This window comes from Callionymus lyra, chromosome 19 (assembly GCF_982586985.1).
Source record: "Callionymus lyra chromosome 19, fCalLyr1.hap1.1, whole genome shotgun sequence".
NCBI classification, from domain to species: domain Eukaryota; kingdom Metazoa; phylum Chordata; class Actinopteri; order Syngnathiformes; family Callionymidae; genus Callionymus; species Callionymus lyra.
In genome coordinates this window covers 1,444,633-1,464,544 of record NC_141836.1, presented here as the reverse complement: position 1 = coordinate 1,464,544, position 19,912 = coordinate 1,444,633, and the positions used below count along the sequence as shown (strand labels likewise).

The 19,912-nt window shown below is 37.8% G+C and overlaps 2 protein-coding genes across 2 annotated transcripts; both read left to right on the top strand.

The window, feature by feature from the left end:
* The first annotated feature begins 6,168 nt into the window (after nt 1–6,168).
* gpr157 (G protein-coupled receptor 157) lies at nt 6,169–8,919 on the top strand. The gene is made up of 4 exons (XM_087781241.1): nt 6,169–6,610; nt 7,947–8,160; nt 8,228–8,422; nt 8,534–8,919. The coding sequence occupies exons 1-4, from the start codon at nt 6,243–6,245 to the stop codon at nt 8,693–8,695; spliced, it is 939 nt and encodes a 312-aa protein (XP_087637367.1). The 5' UTR covers nt 6,169–6,242; the 3' UTR covers nt 8,696–8,919.
* Nucleotides 8,920–14,324: 5,405 nt separating this feature from the next.
* slc2a5 (solute carrier family 2 member 5) lies at nt 14,325–19,881 on the top strand. The gene is made up of 12 exons (XM_087781846.1): nt 14,325–14,550; nt 14,610–14,708; nt 15,374–15,534; nt 15,590–15,714; nt 16,158–16,310; nt 16,367–16,492; nt 16,546–16,733; nt 16,792–16,902; nt 16,959–17,060; nt 17,879–17,954; nt 18,019–18,146; nt 19,203–19,881. Exons 1-12 carry the CDS (start codon nt 14,506–14,508, stop codon nt 19,419–19,421), a joined length of 1,533 nt encoding a protein of 510 aa, XP_087637972.1. The 5' UTR covers nt 14,325–14,505; the 3' UTR covers nt 19,422–19,881.
* Nucleotides 19,882–19,912: the final 31 nt, after the last annotated feature.

The window sequence follows — 19,912 nt, the reverse complement described above, 5'->3', positions numbered from 1 at the left end:
TTCTAGGATTTAATAAATGATGGATTTTGTTCAACTATGTTCTGTAAAGTCATAAATCTGCATTTTTAAAACTGATCAAAAGTGACTTCACTGATTTTTACTTTTCATGATGACTAGTTAACTTGTTAACGTGTTAACTTGTGAACTAGTTCAACCACTGAGCAGTTATTATTGTCATGTGACCGCAGTGAGATAAAGTCAAATGAAAGAAGGTGCTGAGCTGTGTGTGTGTGAGTGTGTGTGTCTGTGTGTGTGTCTCTCTAAGTGTGTGCGTGAGTTTGCGTCCCTGTGTGTGTGTGTATCTCTGTGTGAGTGTGTCTCTGTGTGAGTGTGTGTCTGTGTGTGTGTGCGTCTCTGTGTAAGTGTGTGTCTCTGTGAATGTTCGTTTCCGTGTAAGTGTGTGTGTCTCTGTGTGAGTGTGTGTCTATGTATGTCTGTGTGTGTGTGCGTCTCTGTGTATGTGTGTGTCTCTGTGAATGTTCGTTTCCGTGTAAGTGTGTGTCTCTGTGTGAGTGTGTGTCTATGTGTGTCTGTGTGTGTGTGCGTCTCTGTGTGAGTGTGTGTGTTATCTGTGTGAGTGTGCATCTGTGTGTGTGTGTCTCTGTGAGTGTGTGTTTGTGTCTCTGTGTGAGTGTGTCTATGGGAGTGTGTGTCTGTGTGAGTGTGTGTGAGTGTGTCTCTGTGTGTGTGAGTGTGTCTCTGTGAGTGTGTCTATGTGAGTGTGTGTTTGTGTGTGTGTGCGTCTCTGTGTGAGTGTGTCTATGTGAGTGTGTGTTTGTGTGTGTGTGCGTCTCTGTGTGTGTGCGTCTCTGTGAGTGTGAGTGTGTCTCTGTGTGAGTGTGTGTGAGTGCGTCTCTGTGTGAGTGTGTCTCTGTGTGAGTGTGTGTGTGAGTGTGTGTTGAATGTGGTTCTTAACTACTACATAAATGGTGTCGTTGTTACACTAAGACGATTACGTTGCTGAGGAATGAGGATTAAAACGACTTGTTTCTCTGAACAAACATCAAAAGTATTTTAACTTGTAATGATTCATATCTTTATAAACCTACAATAATGTTTATTATTGATCCAACAATTCTACTTCCTGTTTTAAATGTGTTCAGAAAACTAAATAAACTAATTTATACAAGAAGAATCTTTATAAACAAAACATTCATACAATCATTGTGTTACATTGTTTAAGAGATATTAACACTTTTGTGTGTTTTTATTCTTAAAATAACTTCTTTATTTCAAGTGTTGAATAAAACATTATTATTATGATATAGTTGAATTAAATGTACACTTTATTGAAATACAAGCACTAAACTAATGATGATAATAAACATATATATATTATGCATAATAATAATGTAATTATTATCATTATGATGATGAACTATTTGCTTCAGGGTTGTTAGTATTGATCATGATATTATGGGATGTTTGTTCACACCATCCATGTGATTTACCTCCTGGATCTGCTGAGTCATCAGAAGCAACATAAACATCTCATGATGTTCTTCTTCTCTGCAGATCCTTCATCGTCGTCCTGGTGTTTGTGTCGTCAGCACCTTTGAAATAGAAGCTCAGTGAGAAGAGACGACACTGATAGCAACGGTATGTTACATCAACACATGTCTACACACATGTACACTATACACACACACACATATATACACTATAGACACACACATATACACTATACACACACACACATATATACATTATAGACAAACATATATATACAATATACACACACTCATATATACACTATAGTCACACACATATACAGTCTATTGACACACACACACACATATATATACACTATAGACACACACATATACACTATACACACACACACATATATACACTATACGCACACACACACACACACACACACACATATACACTATAGACACACACATATACACTATACACACACACATATATACATTATAGACAAACATATATATACAATATACACACACTCATATATACACTATAGTCACACACATATACAGTCTATTGACACACACACACACACATATATATACACTATAGACACATAAATATACACTATTGACACACACATATACAGTCTATAGACACTCACATATGCACTATAGACACACACATATACACTATATACAAATATACAGTCTATAGACACACATATATACACTATAGACACACACACAGTCCAAAGACACACACATATACACTGTAGACACACACATATAAAGTCTATAGACCCACACATATAAAGTCTATAGACCCACACATATACAGTTTATAGACACATATACAGTCTATAGACACACACACATATACTCTGTAAACACATATACAGTCTATAGACACACACATATACACGATAGACACACACACAGAGTATATACACACAAACACATATATACAGTCTAAAGACACACAGAGAGTTTACACACATTCACACACATTCTATAGACACACACACACAGTCTATAGACACACACAGAGTTTACACACACACAGTTTACACACATTCTATAGACACACACACACAGTCTATAGACACACACACACAGTCTATAGACACACACATATATACAGAGATAAATCTAAGTTCTTGGCGGCAAACATGAGTCATGGTGAGTCTATTTTTAGTTTGTTGTGTTTGTGTTGCCAAAGTTGTTTCAATCAAAGTCGTGCAACACAAAGACTCAGGTGTTTGTTCATCAGATGGTTTGCTTCACTTGAACTTGAACCACGACTGCAACTCATATCTATCTTGTTTTCAAGCACCTGTATGTGGATGTTTAATATATGTTCTTGAATATCTTGTTTTCAAACACATGTTGATGTTTAAATATATATTCTTGAATATCTTGTTTTCAAGCACATGTTGATGTTTAAATATATATTCTTGAATATCTTGTTTTCAAACACATGTTGATGTTTAAATATATATTCTTGAATATCTTGTTTTCAAACACATGTTGATGTTTAAATATATATTCTTGAATATCTTGTTTTCAAACACATGTTGATGTTTAAATATATATTCTTGAATATCTTGTTTTCAAGCACATGTTGATGTTTAAATATATATTCTTGAATATCTTGTTTTCAAACACATGTTGATGTTTAAATATATATTCTTGAATATCTTGTTTTCAAGCACATGTTGATGTTTAAATATATATTCTTGAATATCTTGTTTTCAAACACATGTTGATGTTTAAATATATATTCTTGAATATCTTGTTTTCAAACACATGTTGATGTTTAAATATATATTCTTGAATATCTTGTTTTCAAACACATGTTGATGTTTAAATATATATTCTTGAATATCTTGTTTTCAAACACATGTTGATGTTTAAATATATATTCTTGAATATCTTGTTTTCAAACACATGTTGATGTTTAAATATATATTCTTGAATATCTTGTTTTCAAACACATGTTGATGTTTAAATATATATTCTTGAATATCTTGTTTTCAAACACATGTTGATGTTTAAATATATATTCTTGAATATCTTGTTTTCAAACACATGTTGATGTTTAAATATATATTCTTGAATATCTGGTTTTCAAGCACATGTTGATGTTTAAATATATATTCTTGAATATCTTGTTTTCAAACACATGTTGATGTTTAAATATATATTCTTGAATATCTTGTTTTCAAACACATGTTGATGTTTAAATATATATTCTTGAATATCTTGTTTTCAAACACATGTTGATGTTTAAATATATATTCTTGAATATCTTGTTTTCAAACACATGTTGATGTTTAAATATATATTCTTGAATATCTTGTTTTCAAACACATGTTGATGTTTAAATATATATTCTTGAATATCTTGTTTTCAAACACATGTTGATGTTTAAATATATATTCTTGAATATCTTGTTTTCAAACACATGTTGATGTTTAAATATATATTCTTGAATATCTTGTTTTCAAACACATGTTGATGTTTAAATATATATTCTTGAATATCTTGTTTTCAAACACATGTTGATGTTTAAATATATATTCTTGAATATCTTGTTTTCAAGCACATGTTGATGTTTAAATATATATTCTTGAATATCTTGTTTTCAAACACATGTTGATATTTAAATATATATTCTTGAATATCTTGTTTTCAAACACATGTTGATGTTTAAATATATATTCTTGAATATCTTGTTTTCAAGCACATGTTGATGTTTAAATATATATTCTTGAATATCTTGTTTTCAAGCACATGTTGATGTTTAAATATATATTCTTGAATATCTTGTTTTCAAGCACATGTTGATGTTTAAATATATATTCTTGAATATCTTGTTTTCAAGCACATGTTGATGTTTAAATATATATTCTTGAATATCTTGTTTTCAAACACATGTTGATGTTTAAATATATATTCTTGAATATCTTGTTTTCAAGCACATGTTGATGTTTAAATATATATTCTTGAATATCTTGTTTTCAAACACATGTTGATGTTTAAATATATATTCTTGAATATCTTGTTTTCAAACACATGTTGATGTTTAAATATATATTCTTGAATATATTGTTTTCAAACACATGTTGATGTTTAAATATATATTCTTGAATATCTTGTTTTCAAGCACATGTTGATGTTTAAATATATATTCTTGAATATCTTGTTTTCAAACACATGTCAATGTTTAAATATATATTCTTGAATATCTTGTTTTCAAGCACCTGTATGTCAATGTTTAAATATATATTCTGGAATATCTTGTTTTCAAGCACATGTTGAAGTTTAAACATACATGTTCTCTAATTCCAGACTAACTGCTCAGAAGCACAACATGTTTCCTCGGCTGCTGTGAGTCCTTCTCTGGCAGTGTCTTAGCTGGTTGTTGTGAGGAGTGAGAACGAAGCAATCAGCAAGTATACTGCCGCAGAAAGTCTTGACAATAACAAGCAAACGCCTGAAGAAGAACCTGCTGGTGACGGCGATCCTCTGCTGCCATCTATCGACCGAAGACACGCATCACACCGTGTTCGACAAAACCTGAATTAGTCATTTTTCAACTGAACGTTTTTCATTCATCACTTTCTTCTCTTTGGAATGATGTCCTTTTTTACGGGATTTTAATGCAAAATACGCCAATAAAGTCAATTTAATTTAATGTTAATCGATTGTTATTCCTTTATTCTTCCTACATTGTTCAATTTGTTTTTCAATGAGTTGTTTTCAAGAAAACCAACACATATTAGAAACAACAATAACAAAAACTAAACTAAACAAAAATAATAGTATCAAATAAAAATGCATAAAATAATAAAGCAATAAATAAAACCTAAATCATTCTAAATAGATCAACAATACAAATGTATAGCAGGACAATCTAGTAGATTTTTTTAAGCACACAGTTAAGTTTATTAAAAAGAAAGTGGGATTAAAGAAGTCATTAGAAACTGTTTAATCTATTGAAAGACCTGAACTCAGTGGGAAGGATAATAAGAGTCATATTCTCAATAAAGAAGTTTGTTTACATCTCAAGTTGAAGAAGTCAAAGAGCCTCAATATGAGGAAATGTATAGCATTTAATTGTTTGTTTGTTTTTTTAATCATATAATTCAATCAATTGTAAATATTTAACTTAATTTCTTTTTTAATCATTCAATCAAAAATTTGAATATTTTCAATATTAATACTTTTTTTAAACACAGAATTTGATGTTGATATTTAAATACATGTTCTTAATGCACTGTTTTTTTTATTGGTAGCGCTTTAATGCAATATAACAATGTTGGTATTATATACATTTTTATATTAGATTGTAAAAGCTAATAATTCCACTACACATGAATAACTTCTATTACGAGTCATGACTGTGATGTGTTCAAGTGTGATAAGGAAGGAAGAGAGTGAGCATGAGTCAGCTCCACGAGGAGACGATATTAAACAACTATAGAAACAAAGTACACCATTGTTATTATTAAGTTAAGAAGAGGAAACCAGCAGACAAATAAAACCTTAAATAAAAAAATCGTATTAAGTGTCGTTAACTTTGAAATATGAAGGTGTTTCTGAGGAAGAAGAAGAAGAAACTTTAAGAAGTTTTAAGTCGTGGTTTAAGTTCCGGTTGTTGCTCAGAGGTGGTAAGAAAAGAAGAAGAAGGAGGAGGAGGAGGAGGAGCAGCAGGAGTGAACATTTTGTTTTCACCTCCATGAGTCTCGCACTGACGCCTCAGATCATGGAGCGGCTGGAGCGCGTCTAGCCTCGTGACGTCACAGCATGAACGCCACGGTCGTGATGTTCTCGGAGAAGGTGCTGGTGCTGGGCTCGTGCGCGCTGTCGCTCGTGGGCTCGAGCCTCATCATCGTCACCTTCCTGCTGTGGTCGCACCTGAGGACCACCCCGAGGAAGCTGCTGGTCTTCCTGTCGGTGTCCGACCTGCTGTCCGCGGGCTCCTACGCGTACGGCGTGTGGAGCGACTTCCGGTCAGACTCCACGGACTGCGTGGTCCAGGGAGCCATCTCCACCTTCGCCAACACCAGCTCCTTCTTCTGGACCGTCGCCATCGCCGTCTACCTGTACATCTTCATCGTGCGCTCCAGCCAGAGGGTCGCGGACAGTCTGCAGCTGTCGTTCCACCTGGTCAGGTGAGCGCGCGCTTCGACACCAACTATTTCTGACAGAAGTGACGGAGAGAAACCATTGTGTTGCTCTTTTTGTGTTTGTTTCTTGATGGTGTAGTTGTTGTGCAACAACCGAATTCTTGTTGGTTAATGTGCGAACACAAAACACATGTGTTTACTAATGTGTGTGTTTATGAAAGTTGTATTTGTTGTGTGTGCAGATGCTTGTATGTGACAACATTTGTGTTTTTATATTTGTGTTGAGTCCAGAGTAGATTTGATGCAGCCTGAGATGATTAAAACGACATTATTTAACGTAATAAAACAACATTTAAATGCCACACAAGTCAAATGGAAAGAACACAAATCAAAACTAACTTTTAAATAGTTATAAATGCTGATGATACCGAAGCTTTTATTTGTCACTTGTCGCTGATGATAACTTTAAGATGTTTGTTGTGATGAAGTTGTGTTTACATCAGATCTCTGGACGAATGGATTCAAACTCGTGGCTGGGATTCAAACCTTCCTCACACCGATGACACTGTTGAGTGAAATAAACAATGTGAACCATGTTGAACATTCGACGGCAGCGAGAAGTAAAAACAATGAAGTCTTTTCTCTCCTGAAACAAACAACAAACACTATTGTGAGGAAAAGTTCCCGTAAACAAGTCGACTTCATCTAAACTAGAAACTAGTGTTTTATACACTTTACTAACAGTTTCAACTGGATAAATATTCAATACTTGATACAGTTTTTTAAGCCAGAAATGAGGAGGAAATAGTTTCATTAACAAGAACAAATCTAACCTGAGAACATGTTACAATCAAACATTCAATATTTATCATTAAATAAATATTTATAAGTATAAATATACTTTTGAAAATGAATTTTTTAATATCAATATTTCGTTTTTAAACTTTTGAAGACAATAATATAACTATAATTAAACCAGATTATGTTAATTAAGACAGAATAAATACATGTAAATACATTTTCTAAACAAAAACAAATCGTCACACGACCGACTATTAATAAACTGTGCGACCAGAAGTATTTGTAGTGACGATGAAGTTTCAAATCCTCTTTTCAACATCTGCTCGCCAGCATCAGCAGACGATTCACAGGAAACAAGAGTTGCTGTCGTCACGTAGCTGCACGGGAACTGAGACATTCCTGAGCCAGAGTAAAATCTTCTATGACGTGTCGTTTTAAAGTCGTCAGGTCAACATTCTTCTTCTCCAACAAAGTCTCTTGTGAAGGTGCCCAGAGGTCACGTGACCCTGAAGATAATCCGTCACATGACGAGGTCACATGTTCCTGAAGCCCCTCCACTCAGACTTCTTCTCTCCTGCAGCTGGGGGGTTCCTCTGGTCATCACCGTGGCCGCCGTGTGTCTGGGCAAGATCGGCTACGACGCCTCCGAGGTGTCGGTGGGCTGGTGCTGGGTCCGGATCCAGGCCCGGGACCGGATCATGTGGATGCTGCTGACCGGGAAGATCTGGGAGTTCCTGGCGTACCTGACCCTGCCGGTCCTCTACATCCTGATCCGGAGACACATCCACGTCGCGGTGAGGAACAGCGTGTTCGTGGCTCGGATGATGTCGCGAGATGACCCCTGACCTTGTGTCCCGGCAGCACGCCGCCCTGTCCGAGTACCGACCCATCCTGGCGCCGCGGCTCCAGTCGCATCCCTTCGCCTCCATGGCCGACGTGAAGCTCACGCTCATCCCCGTCATCTTCATCGCGCTGAGGATCTGGAGCACCGTCAGGTTCCTTCTGCTGCTGGTCGACTCCCCGGCCCGACAGAACCCGGTGCTGGTGACTCTGCACGTGAGTTGGTTTTCTGGTCCACGACCCACAGACGTGTGTCTAATGCCTCACACACACACACACACACACACACACACACACACACACACACACACACACACACTTCTACAGGGCATCGGAAACACTCTCCAAGGAGCCGCCAACTGTGTGATGTTCGTGTTCTTCACTCGACCCGTCCGACAACGACTCTGCTCCGCACTCTGCTGCTGCTGCGACGCTGAGGAACCTGTTCAAGGTGCTGAGCACGAGGTCTCCAGAGAAGAAGAAAGATGACGACAGATGACGACACATGACGACCGATGATGACACATGACGACCGATGATGACACATGACGAGCTCAGAAGAACGTCGACTCCTCGTCGTTCTTGACGGAGGAAGATTGACTTTTGTTGTAGATACTGTTGTTCGACTCTTTTGTTTTGTAGAAGAAGATTATTTTCATCCTTTTGTACGTTAGTTTGTGAAGAAATAAAAGTGAGAAGAATATTTCTAATTATTACTGTCTGAGAGGGGTTTTATTTTGAAAATACTCAAAGTAGTGCCTGACTTTTGTTAAAATGCTGTTTTTGGTCATGTTTATATTTAAAAAAAAAAAAATTAACAGGTTTTTCTAATAACTAACAGTGAACTAGCAAAAAACACTGGAAACACAAACTCAATCTCATCTTGTCAATCAGACAAAAATTGTTTTTTTTCCAATAGCCAGCAATTTTTCATAAACAATAAAAAATAAAAAATAAAATAAGAAGAAGAACATAAAGAGAAAGAACAAGATGACACAATCTAAGTCTAAAGATAAAGATAAAGAACATAGGTCAAAGAAAAACAACAACAAAGGATACAAAGACTAACATAGAACAGAACATCCAGATACTCTCACTCCTGCCCCCGAACTCAGAATTGTACAATTTAATAGCCCGAGGAATGAATGAGTCCCTGAGTCTATTAGTGTTGCACCTGGTAGGAGCATTCGTGCTTCATCTGCTTCTCTGCTCACTGATGACAGTGTTCAGAGGATGATGTCATCATCATGATGGACAGTAGTTTGTTCAATGATCTCAGCAACTGTCACCAGTGAGTCCAGCTTCATTCCAACCACAGAGCCAGCCCTCCTGATCAACCTGTTGACCTGTTGACCTCTTGACCTGTTGACCTCCTCTTGGACACATTTCCACCCCAACACACCACAGCATAGAACACTGGCCACCACAGACTGGTAGAACATGCAGAGGAGCTTCTTGCAGATGTTAAATGATGGAAGCCTCCTCAGAAAGTACTTCTACTCTGAACCTTCTTACATACATGGTCTGTGTTGCAGGACCAGTTTACTGTCCAGCCACACAAATACATGATACATAAGCACTCGTAAAATCTACAACATACAGTATATCTTGAATTCTTATATTTCAAAATACAGCATGATTTATGTATATTATAAGCAGATATCAATATAAATACAAAATATGTTTATTAACTCTTTACATATATATATATATATATATATTACTCTGATGTTATTGAAATATAACCAGTTTATCTTTCATATATTTATTCAGAAATATTATTTTGCTCGTTTATTTAAACACATTTATATTTCGTTCTGTCTGCAGATTGTTGTCACGATGTTCACACAACAATTAAAACTAGTGAAGGTGAAACTCTTTCTGGACCATCGTGTGGCAGAGAAACCAACAGCTGCTCATGTTGAGATTTTCATGGATTAAATATCTTCTACATAAAGACAAATGATGTCACTGAGAAAGTCTTGTTATGAAGTTTTATATTAAACCTTCAAAGCCCCTTCAACGCCTGTTTTGCCTTGTGTTGTCTCAGGGTCAAAGGTGAACGACCTCCACCACTGTATTTGTAGCTATGGAAGCCAGGCAGTGGTTGACCTTTGACCCTGAGAGAACACAAGGTCAAACACGAAGCTGCTACAATCCTAGTGCACATGAACAGAACCTGACTCTTGACCCAGAGCTGATGAAAACATTGTCCCGACAAACATCAAAACCTGCTCAGTTCATTTATATTTAAATATAATTGTGAAGTTAAAACAAAAGAAAATCAACTTTGTGGATTATTTTATGAAGGTTTTGACACAAGAGCTTAAGTTAGAAATGAAACGTTTGTGACGTCATCAGCTGGATTTAACAGGTTCTTTACTTGATAGACTTTATATTCAGGGATCCAACAAGTGTAGTTCGGGTTATATATATTTATTATATACAATAAAAATCAATATCGTCACCATATAAAAGATGAACTGACTTTTATTTCAGGCATTTATGATTATTATTTCTCGTTACTGAGGTGACAAACCACCATGCTTGACCAATCACAGCAGAGTGGGTGTGGTTATGTGGTTCAGTGGGCGGAGCTTAAGATCATTTTCTAATGTCAATATTTAATAAAACACACACTGATGATACAATAGAGTCACACATCACAACAACACACACACACACTGATGATACAATAGAGTCACACATCACAACAACACACACACACACTTATGATACAATAGAGTCACACACCACAACAACACACACACACACTGATGATACAATAGAGTCACACATCACAACAACACACACACACTGATGATACAATAGAGTCACACATCACAACAACACACACACACACTGATGATACAATAGAGTCAAACACCACAACAACACACACACACACTGATGATACAATAGAGTCACACATCACAACAACACACACACACACTGATGATACAATAGAGTCACACATCACAACAACACACACACACTGATGATACAATAGAGTCACACATCACAACAACACACACACACACTGATGATACACTAGAGTCACACATCACAACAACTCACACACACTGATGATACAATAGAGTCACACATCACAACAACACACACACACTGATGATACAATAGAGTCACACATCACAACAACACACACTGATGATACAATAGAGTCACACATCACAACAACACACACACACTGATGATACAATAGAGTCACACATCACAACAACACACACACTGATGATACAATAGAGTCACACATCACAACAACACACACACACTGATGATACAATAGAGTCACACATCACAACAACACACACACACTGATGATACAATAGAGTCACACATCACAACAACACACACACACTGATGATACAATAGAGTCACACATCACAACAACACACACACTGATGATACAATAGAGTCACACATCACAACAACACACACTGATGATACAATAGAGTCACACATCACAACAACACACACACTGATGATACAATAGAGTCACACATCACAACAACACACACTGATGATACAATAGAGTCACACATCACAACAACACACACACTGATGATACAATAGAGTCACACATCACAACAACACATGCTGATGATACAATAGAGTCACACATCACAACAACACACACACACACTGATGATACACTAGAGTCACACATCACAACAACACACACACACTGATGATACAATAGAGTCACACATCACAACAACACACACACACACTGATGATACAATAGAGTCACACATCACAACAACACACACACTGATGATACAATAGAGTCACACATCACAACAACACACACACTTTAGTTGTCTTTGATCAACAAAGCAAACATTGTGTTGATTCATGTTTGTGATTGAATCAAACTTTTCAAAGTAAAGTTTTGTGTTTTATTGAACACGTTGTGTGAGGAGACAAAACAACCTTTGCTAGGATTTCATCATTCGTAAAAATACTCTTCTATTCTGGTGTCACAGCGACGGCTAAATTTATCTGGACTCGACGTCACAGGAGTGTGTGATCGACCATCACATGTGCTTCTTCCTCTGAAACCTGATCTCCTGGTGAACTTGTTCTCCTGCTGTCGGCTGAGCCTGAACCCACTGAACCACTGGATGGATGTTGAAATCATACAATAAAAATATTTATTCTTAACTCCAACATTGTGTCATAATGTAAGGTTTGAAATGTGTTTTTTTAGTTTAATGATATTTATTTGAGATATTAATTTAGTTTTGTCTCATTTTCGGTAATAAAAACGTAAAAACAACAAATACAAATTGACACATGAAATAAATATTACATTCATTTGTATGTTTGGCTTAATCAAGGTTGTCACATAATAAAACGTTTAAATGTATTAAGTTGTTGCTTAGCAACACGTTCGATGACAGTCAGCTATGCTAACGGTGAACATGTGTGAGCTCAAGAAAATGAACACTATAATTGGTGAGTAACGACCTGTTATCAACTGCTATAGTTGATAACAGTATTTAACACTCAAATTCAACTTCTCTTTCAATCTTAAAACACATTTTTCTTTTGGGTAAAACGATCGTTTTTCAGCCGTTAGCATAGCTTGCTAGCTTATTTGTTAGCATAGCTTGCTAGCTTATTTGCTAGCTCTCTATTTTTAGTTCGTTAGAGTTGGCGAATATTAAAAACAAGTTATTTAGAAAAAAGTGCCACTAACATGGTTGTTTAAAATGAAAATGAAACTTGCTCTTTAATAAGATGTCCGTAATATTTTAAAGGAGAAATATGAGTAAATATTATAAATGCTACATTTGAAATAAAAGTGATGAATGCAAACATTGAGTGAATAAATTATTCTATTATTATATATGAAATATAATTAACATTAAATCATAGTTTAACTAATCATTGGTTCATCTTAACAAAAATATAATAAGTTCCAACATGTGTCGTGTGTAACAACATGATCACAAATCATTACTATAATATACTATATACTATATATATATATATATATATATATTATAATCAAAGTTTAGGTCAATTAATAAAGCTTTACTCACAGAATAATTAAGAACAAAAAGAATAAAGACGAAGATAAAAATGTAACATTCACAATCATTTACATATTAAAAATTGAGTTTCTTGTTTGATCAAAAATATTGAGAACATTGTGAACAAATATATTGATATATATAAGTTAAACGTGAATATAAACCTATATATAAACAGAGGTCGACGATGGCGTGACTGAAGAAAAAAAAAGCGATGACGATGCGTTAAAACTGCCGCGTCAGCAAACATCACGTCCTCTAGGAAGTCCGTGGTGAGGCTTGACTTTGAGGAACCTTCATCAGGTATTTATGAAAGAGCTGCTGGAACTCTGCCCGATCAATCCATCGAGGTGTTCGATTTCATCCTCACGTGACGTCACACTGGACTGCGATCACGCAGGTGAAGGTGACGAGTTATATTCTGAATTAAACATGTTTCTAAAGTCGTGACCACAGGAGAAACTTCACTATTATTTTGATTAAAGTTCTTTGTTTGTTCAATATAATTGAGCTGCAGAGATGCTTCAAGCTACTCTGGGGCCCTGAGTCAACTCTCATTTGGGCCCCTAGCACCTTCACACCTTCACACCTTCACCACAACTCCAGAGTCACCAGAGTCACCAGAGGCTACACTGTGTGTCGCTTGTTCCAAAAACACATTTGACAAATAAAGTGTTTAGTCATTTATTTTAGGTCGAATTGTTACAACAAATCAAAATTAAATGACATTACATTAGAATCTTGGAAAATGAAATCCAATAAATGAAATACTATATAGTAGCTAAAAAACAACACGCACACACACACACAGCCAAACACACTTACATGCGCACAAACACAAAAACACATTCACATGCGTGCACACAAAAATAAATAAACACACATGCACACACACCCACACTCACTCAAACAGGCAAGCACGTACACAGACACACACACACAACATTTAGATTTTAGATCCTTCCTTGTTTTTCTGGTAACAAAGTCATTGATGACATCATGACAAACGTCACAGCAACGTTGTGTTTGTCAAACCTTAAAAATACACAATCAAATGTTGGAATATTTGATGTTGAAAACACAACATTCAGAGAAGTTTATGACTTCATAGATAAGAATCATAAATTATTAACATGTCATTATCTGTTCAAGTGTCAGCGGAAACACAAAGTGTGAAACTGTGTGTGTCGTGTCCAAAGTGCACAATTCCTCGACAGTCTCCGCGAAAGTGACGACAACATGGCAGAGACGCAGGAACCGAGGAAGACCGTGGAGAACGAGGGGGTGAGAGTCTGACTTCATGTTGATCCTCAGAGACGACCAGGTGTGTGTTTGTCGCTCAGAGGTTGACGTCGGTGTTGCTGTCGGCGACGCTGATCTCCGCCTTCGGCTCGTCCTTCCAGTACGGATACAACGTGGCTGTGATCAACTCTCCGTCCAAAGTAACCGCACACTCTCGCACACTCAACACAACCATCACGTGTTTGTGAAGAAATGATGAGAAGATCTTGTGTCGACATCATAACTGAGTTTTTAGCTGTTTTTTTATTCAGCGTCAAACAAGGAAACCATTGTTTAATAAACGTCAGAATCTGTCAAGACGTGTCAAAAATCTGGATCAAAACTGTTGATTTTTATCAGATATAAACCGTGAAAAACTGCAAAAGTCATGTGATTTAAAATATGTTATGGTTTCATTTACACGCTTGCATCGTACGAAAGATTCTGAAAGATGCAAAAAGAACAAAATGACAACAAAAGACTTTAACTCGACTCATACTTGAGAACTTTAACCAGATTTCGTTCTAATCGTTCCCTGGAAAGAGACGAAGAAGAACGATTGACTTCTTCACTGTTGAACTAATAATAAAGAGTCGTGACGACCTCAGCCTCGTCGTCCTCATCAGTTCATGGTCATTCTGAGCTCAACAAGTTCTCTGAAGGATCATGTCGCACCTGTGAGAGTCAGGACTTGAACAAAGAGAAGACATCAGGTCTGGTTCAGATCCAATAGATCCAATCAATCTTTACATATTTTGAAATGAATGTTTTGTCACAAAAATGTCTAATAATTACAAGTGGGTCATTATTATCTTCTTCTCCTCAGTTCATGCAGGACTTCTACAACAGCACTTACCTGGACAGGTACGGCGTGGCGATGGAGGAGCACCTGCTGACCCTCCTGTGGTCTCTCTCCGTGTCCATGTTTCCCTTCGGGGGCTTCTTCGGCTCCCTCATGGTGGCGCCGCTGGTCAACAGGCTGGGCAGGTAAGGTCCGGTGGCGGCAGGTTCTTGACTCGTCACGTCCGCCGTGTCCCTCCAGGAAGGGGACCCTGCTCTTCAACAACGTCTTCTCCATCGTTCCCGCCATCATGATGGGGGTCAGCGAGATCTCCGGGTCCTACGAGGTCATCATCGTGGGCCGGTTCATCGTGGGCATCTGTGCAGGTCAGGACCAGTCGGACCCTCGTGTCTTAAAACAGGTTTATTCTGGTTGAACCTCAGACGAGCCACCGAAGATCTTTGGTGCTCACGGTCTCTTTGGAGGCTCAGCAGACCTGAGGTCAGATCACGAGGAGCATCTGAAGGAACATGTGGCTCTGAAGTGAAATGTGATTTAAAGATACAACATTTATAGATGTTTGATTGAACAACTTTTCTTGACCATTCTTGAACGTAGTTCCAGCAACATTTAGTGAATCTCTGTCAAACATATTTCAAACATGTCTTCAAAGACTCACAATAATGGACAATAAAAAACTCCCTGGAGCAGGACTTGTTGTGAGAGTGTGTATCAAAGCCTGCACTGTCCGCACACCCTCACAAGACTCGTTACGTCAGCTTGAAAATGGTCTTTTCGGTTCAGTAAACAAACGATGATGTTCCTTCAGGTCTGTCGTCCAACGTGGTCCCCATGTATCTGGGAGAACTGGCCCCCAAGAACCTGAGAGGAGCCATCGGCATCGTCCCTCAACTCTTCATCACCATCGGCATCTTGAGCGCTCAGGTCGTGGGCATCAGACACTTCCTGGGCAACAGTTCAGGTGTGGGTTCAGAGGTCACGACCCGTGACGGGGACTCAAGACCATCCTCTGTTCAGGCTGGACCCTCATGCTGGGCCTGACCGGGATCCCGGCCCTGATAGAACTCCTGCTGCTGCCGTTCTGCCCGGAGAGTCCCAGATACTCTCTGATCCAGAAGGGGGACGAGGCCTCGGCGGAGAAAGGTTTTTACATCTGAACAAATCTTCTCTGGGGGGTCTTCATGTTGTGGTGTCAGCTCTGAGGCGTCTGCGCGGCTCGGACGACGTCAGCGAGGAGATGCTGGAGATGCGTCTGGAGGACCAGTCTGAGAAGGCGGAGGGTCGTCTGTCGGTGGTCTCGCTGCTGTCCCAGCCCTCGCTGCGCTGGCAGCTGGTCTCCGTCGTGGTCCTGAACATGGGTCAGCAGCTGTCCGGGGTCAACGCGGTGAGTGAGACCGTCCGGTCGCTCCTCGTCCACCTCTCACCTGGTGTCGCTCCCTCAGATCTACTACTACGCAGACAACATCTACTCCAGCGCGGGAGTCGAACCCAACGACATCCAGTACGTGACGGTGGGAACCGGAGCCGTGAACGTTGTCATGACGATCGCTGCGGTGAGTTTTATTCTCATCACACTTGAACCAAACTTCATCTTCAACTTCTCTGACAGGTTTTCATAGTTGAAGCTTCAGGCCGGAAACTACTGCTCCTGCTTGGATTCGGGATCTGTTGCGCTGCCTCTGCGCTCCTCACGGTGGCGCTCAACTTCCAGGTAAAATAAAGAAGATACATTTTTAGTGTTCTCTTACTGCCATCTAACGGTCAGTGTGTGTTACTGCGCCAATGAGTTGCATCTTTTTTTGCAGCTTCTTTATCACATTTTATTAAATGAATGATTTACTTTCATGTCATATTTTCTGATGTTTCTTCTGCATCATTTAGTTACCAGATGGTTCAACTGAAAACACAAATGAAGGGCTTTACAATGGAAGTGTCGTAGTCATAGTAACACTTTCTTCATAATATTGAATTGAACATTTCAAACTGATTTTTTTCTTTTCTTTAAATTGTAATGGATTTTTCGCGTTTAATCTTTTTTTTTAATAATTTAATTTATTAGTTTATGTCTTGACACAAATAATTTGTTTTCTATAAATGACTGAATTAAACTATTTGAATATTTTTTAATGAATTTTAATATTTCACACGTTGACACAGTTTTATATTATAATTATAAAATAACGTTTTCTAAATTCAATATTTTTTCATTTGTAGCCTTTTAAATTCAATATAAAATATAAAATATAGGTATCATGATGCCAGACAATATTGAATTTAAAAGGCTACGAATTAAATATATTTGATTTAGATTTTTTGAATTATTGTTATTATTAGAATTACAATATTAAACTCTATATATGTGTAAAAGAAAATGAATTCATTTAACAAATATTCAACTTATTCTATTCTGAAATGATTAAATTCAGTTATTTTTGTTGTTACGTTAATGTTAACTACACAATATTGTGATGACACTGAGATACTTGAGTTGCTACACAACTTTGACATCTTCTCCTGTCGCGACCCCAGGACAGCGTGACCTGGATGCCGTACATCAGCATCACCTGCGTCATCATCTACGTCATCGGACACGCCATCGGCCCGAGTGAGTCTCAGCCGCCGCCGCCACGACGGCGTTGGCAGCCGTGACAGTCTGGTGTCGACGACAGGTCCGATCCCGTACGTGGTCACCACCGAGATGTTCCGGCAGTCGGCCCGACCCGCCGCCTTCATGGTGGCAGGATCAGTGCACTGGCTCTCCAACTTCACCGTGGGCCTGGTGTTTCCCTTCATGGAGGTGAGTCTCACCTGGACTCAGGTGAAGGAGCATCATATGTTTGAGAACAAACACATCATCATCAGACTCTAAGATTAATGACATTATTTTCTTACAGTCTCTTTATATGTTTTACCGAAAATGTTTCTGGAAAGTAAAGAGAAAACTTTCACTCTCAGGATTATTAGTTGAAGGTTCAAGCAGACATTTAGCCTAATACTTATAATACAAATGATCTTCTCTTCAATATTGGTTCGAATCATTTGAATACAATACGTTTCTGTTTTTGAATAATAGTTTTAATGAGAAAAAAATGTTTTCTTATATAAAACCTCAGTTTATCAGATTGAGTCAGTTTTATTGACATTATTTGGTCTAAAATGCTCCTAAAAGTCTCTTAACTCGATAAAGTTTGTCGACTCATGAGAATCTGAAGAGAATCAATTCTTTATGAAACTACGAAGTAATACAAACATTTTACAGACGATTCATGGAAAATGCTTTTATTTCAGGTAAGTAAGTAAGTTAAGGTTATTAGTAAAGATGTTTCTAGACCAGGGTCACAAAGAACTTTAACAATCAGATTCTGATCCACAGACCTCAGAGCCCGAGCTGGGGTGTAAGTCTGGATCAGATCATGAAGGTCTGACCATGAATAGATCTGAAAGTAAGAACCAGAATTTTAAAATGATCCTGAAAGAAACTGGCAGCCAGTGAAGAGTTTGAAGGAGAAATGTGAGTTCTTCTACTAGAGCAGCCAGTGAAGAGTTTGAAGGAGAAATGTGAGTTCTTCTACTAGAGCGGCTCAGAATTCTGGCTGCAGAGTTTAGTATGAACTGCAGGCGAGAAGATCCTTCTGGTTTAGACACTAAATAAACTGTTACAAGAGTGTCAACGACACAAACACATGGATTATAAGATCATGTTGTTTCATTTAAGTTTATAGATTTTTCTCACTTGAAACAGTTTGTGTCCGTTTTGTTCAGTGTTGAACGAGAGACGTTTGTCAAAAACAACACCAGGTTTCTGACTTTGACAGACTGACCTCAGTCACTCAAGCACGTTCCTCTGCTGCAGAGAGGTGTGGGCTCCTACAGCTTCATCATCTTCTCCTGCGTCTGTCTGGCCACGCTGATCTACATCTGGCTGCTGGTCCCTGAAACCAAGAACAAGACCTTCCTGGAGATCTGCCAGATGTTTGCCAGCAGAAACAAGGTGGAGATCAAGCTGGGCGACGCAGATCTGAAGGAGAGACGAGAGAGTCTGCAGGAGGGCGGCAGGGTCACGGCCTTCTGAGGTGGGAACGGAAGTCTTCACGCTGGGGGACGTCGTCAGGTCTTTCAAGTCTTGTTTTGGTCCAAGGATCGTCTCTCGAGCTTCTTTTTTATCGCTGCAGTAAAAAGCCAGAGAACCTGCTCGAGCCAAGAGTTGGAACTTTCTGTTCTTTCACTGAAGAACTTCATGGTCCAAATGTTTTTATCACCTGTAGGGGAAGTTTTTTTCTGTACATATGTTAGTTCATTTAATTTATTTTGTAATTCTTGTAGTTTATTTATAAAGCACTTTAGTGAGGATTTATGGAATAAACCTCGATTGTAGATTTTACTTTTAAACTGTAAACGATTGTTGAGAAAAATAACAAATTAGTGAAGCTTTGTTAAGGAAAAATACGTTAAATGAAGTTTTAAAATACATTGTTATGTTGATGTCAAAAGTGCACATATGAATTCAGCACCTTTGTATCAGATCATAAATGTGTTTTTAATACGATGTTGATGAAGTCATGC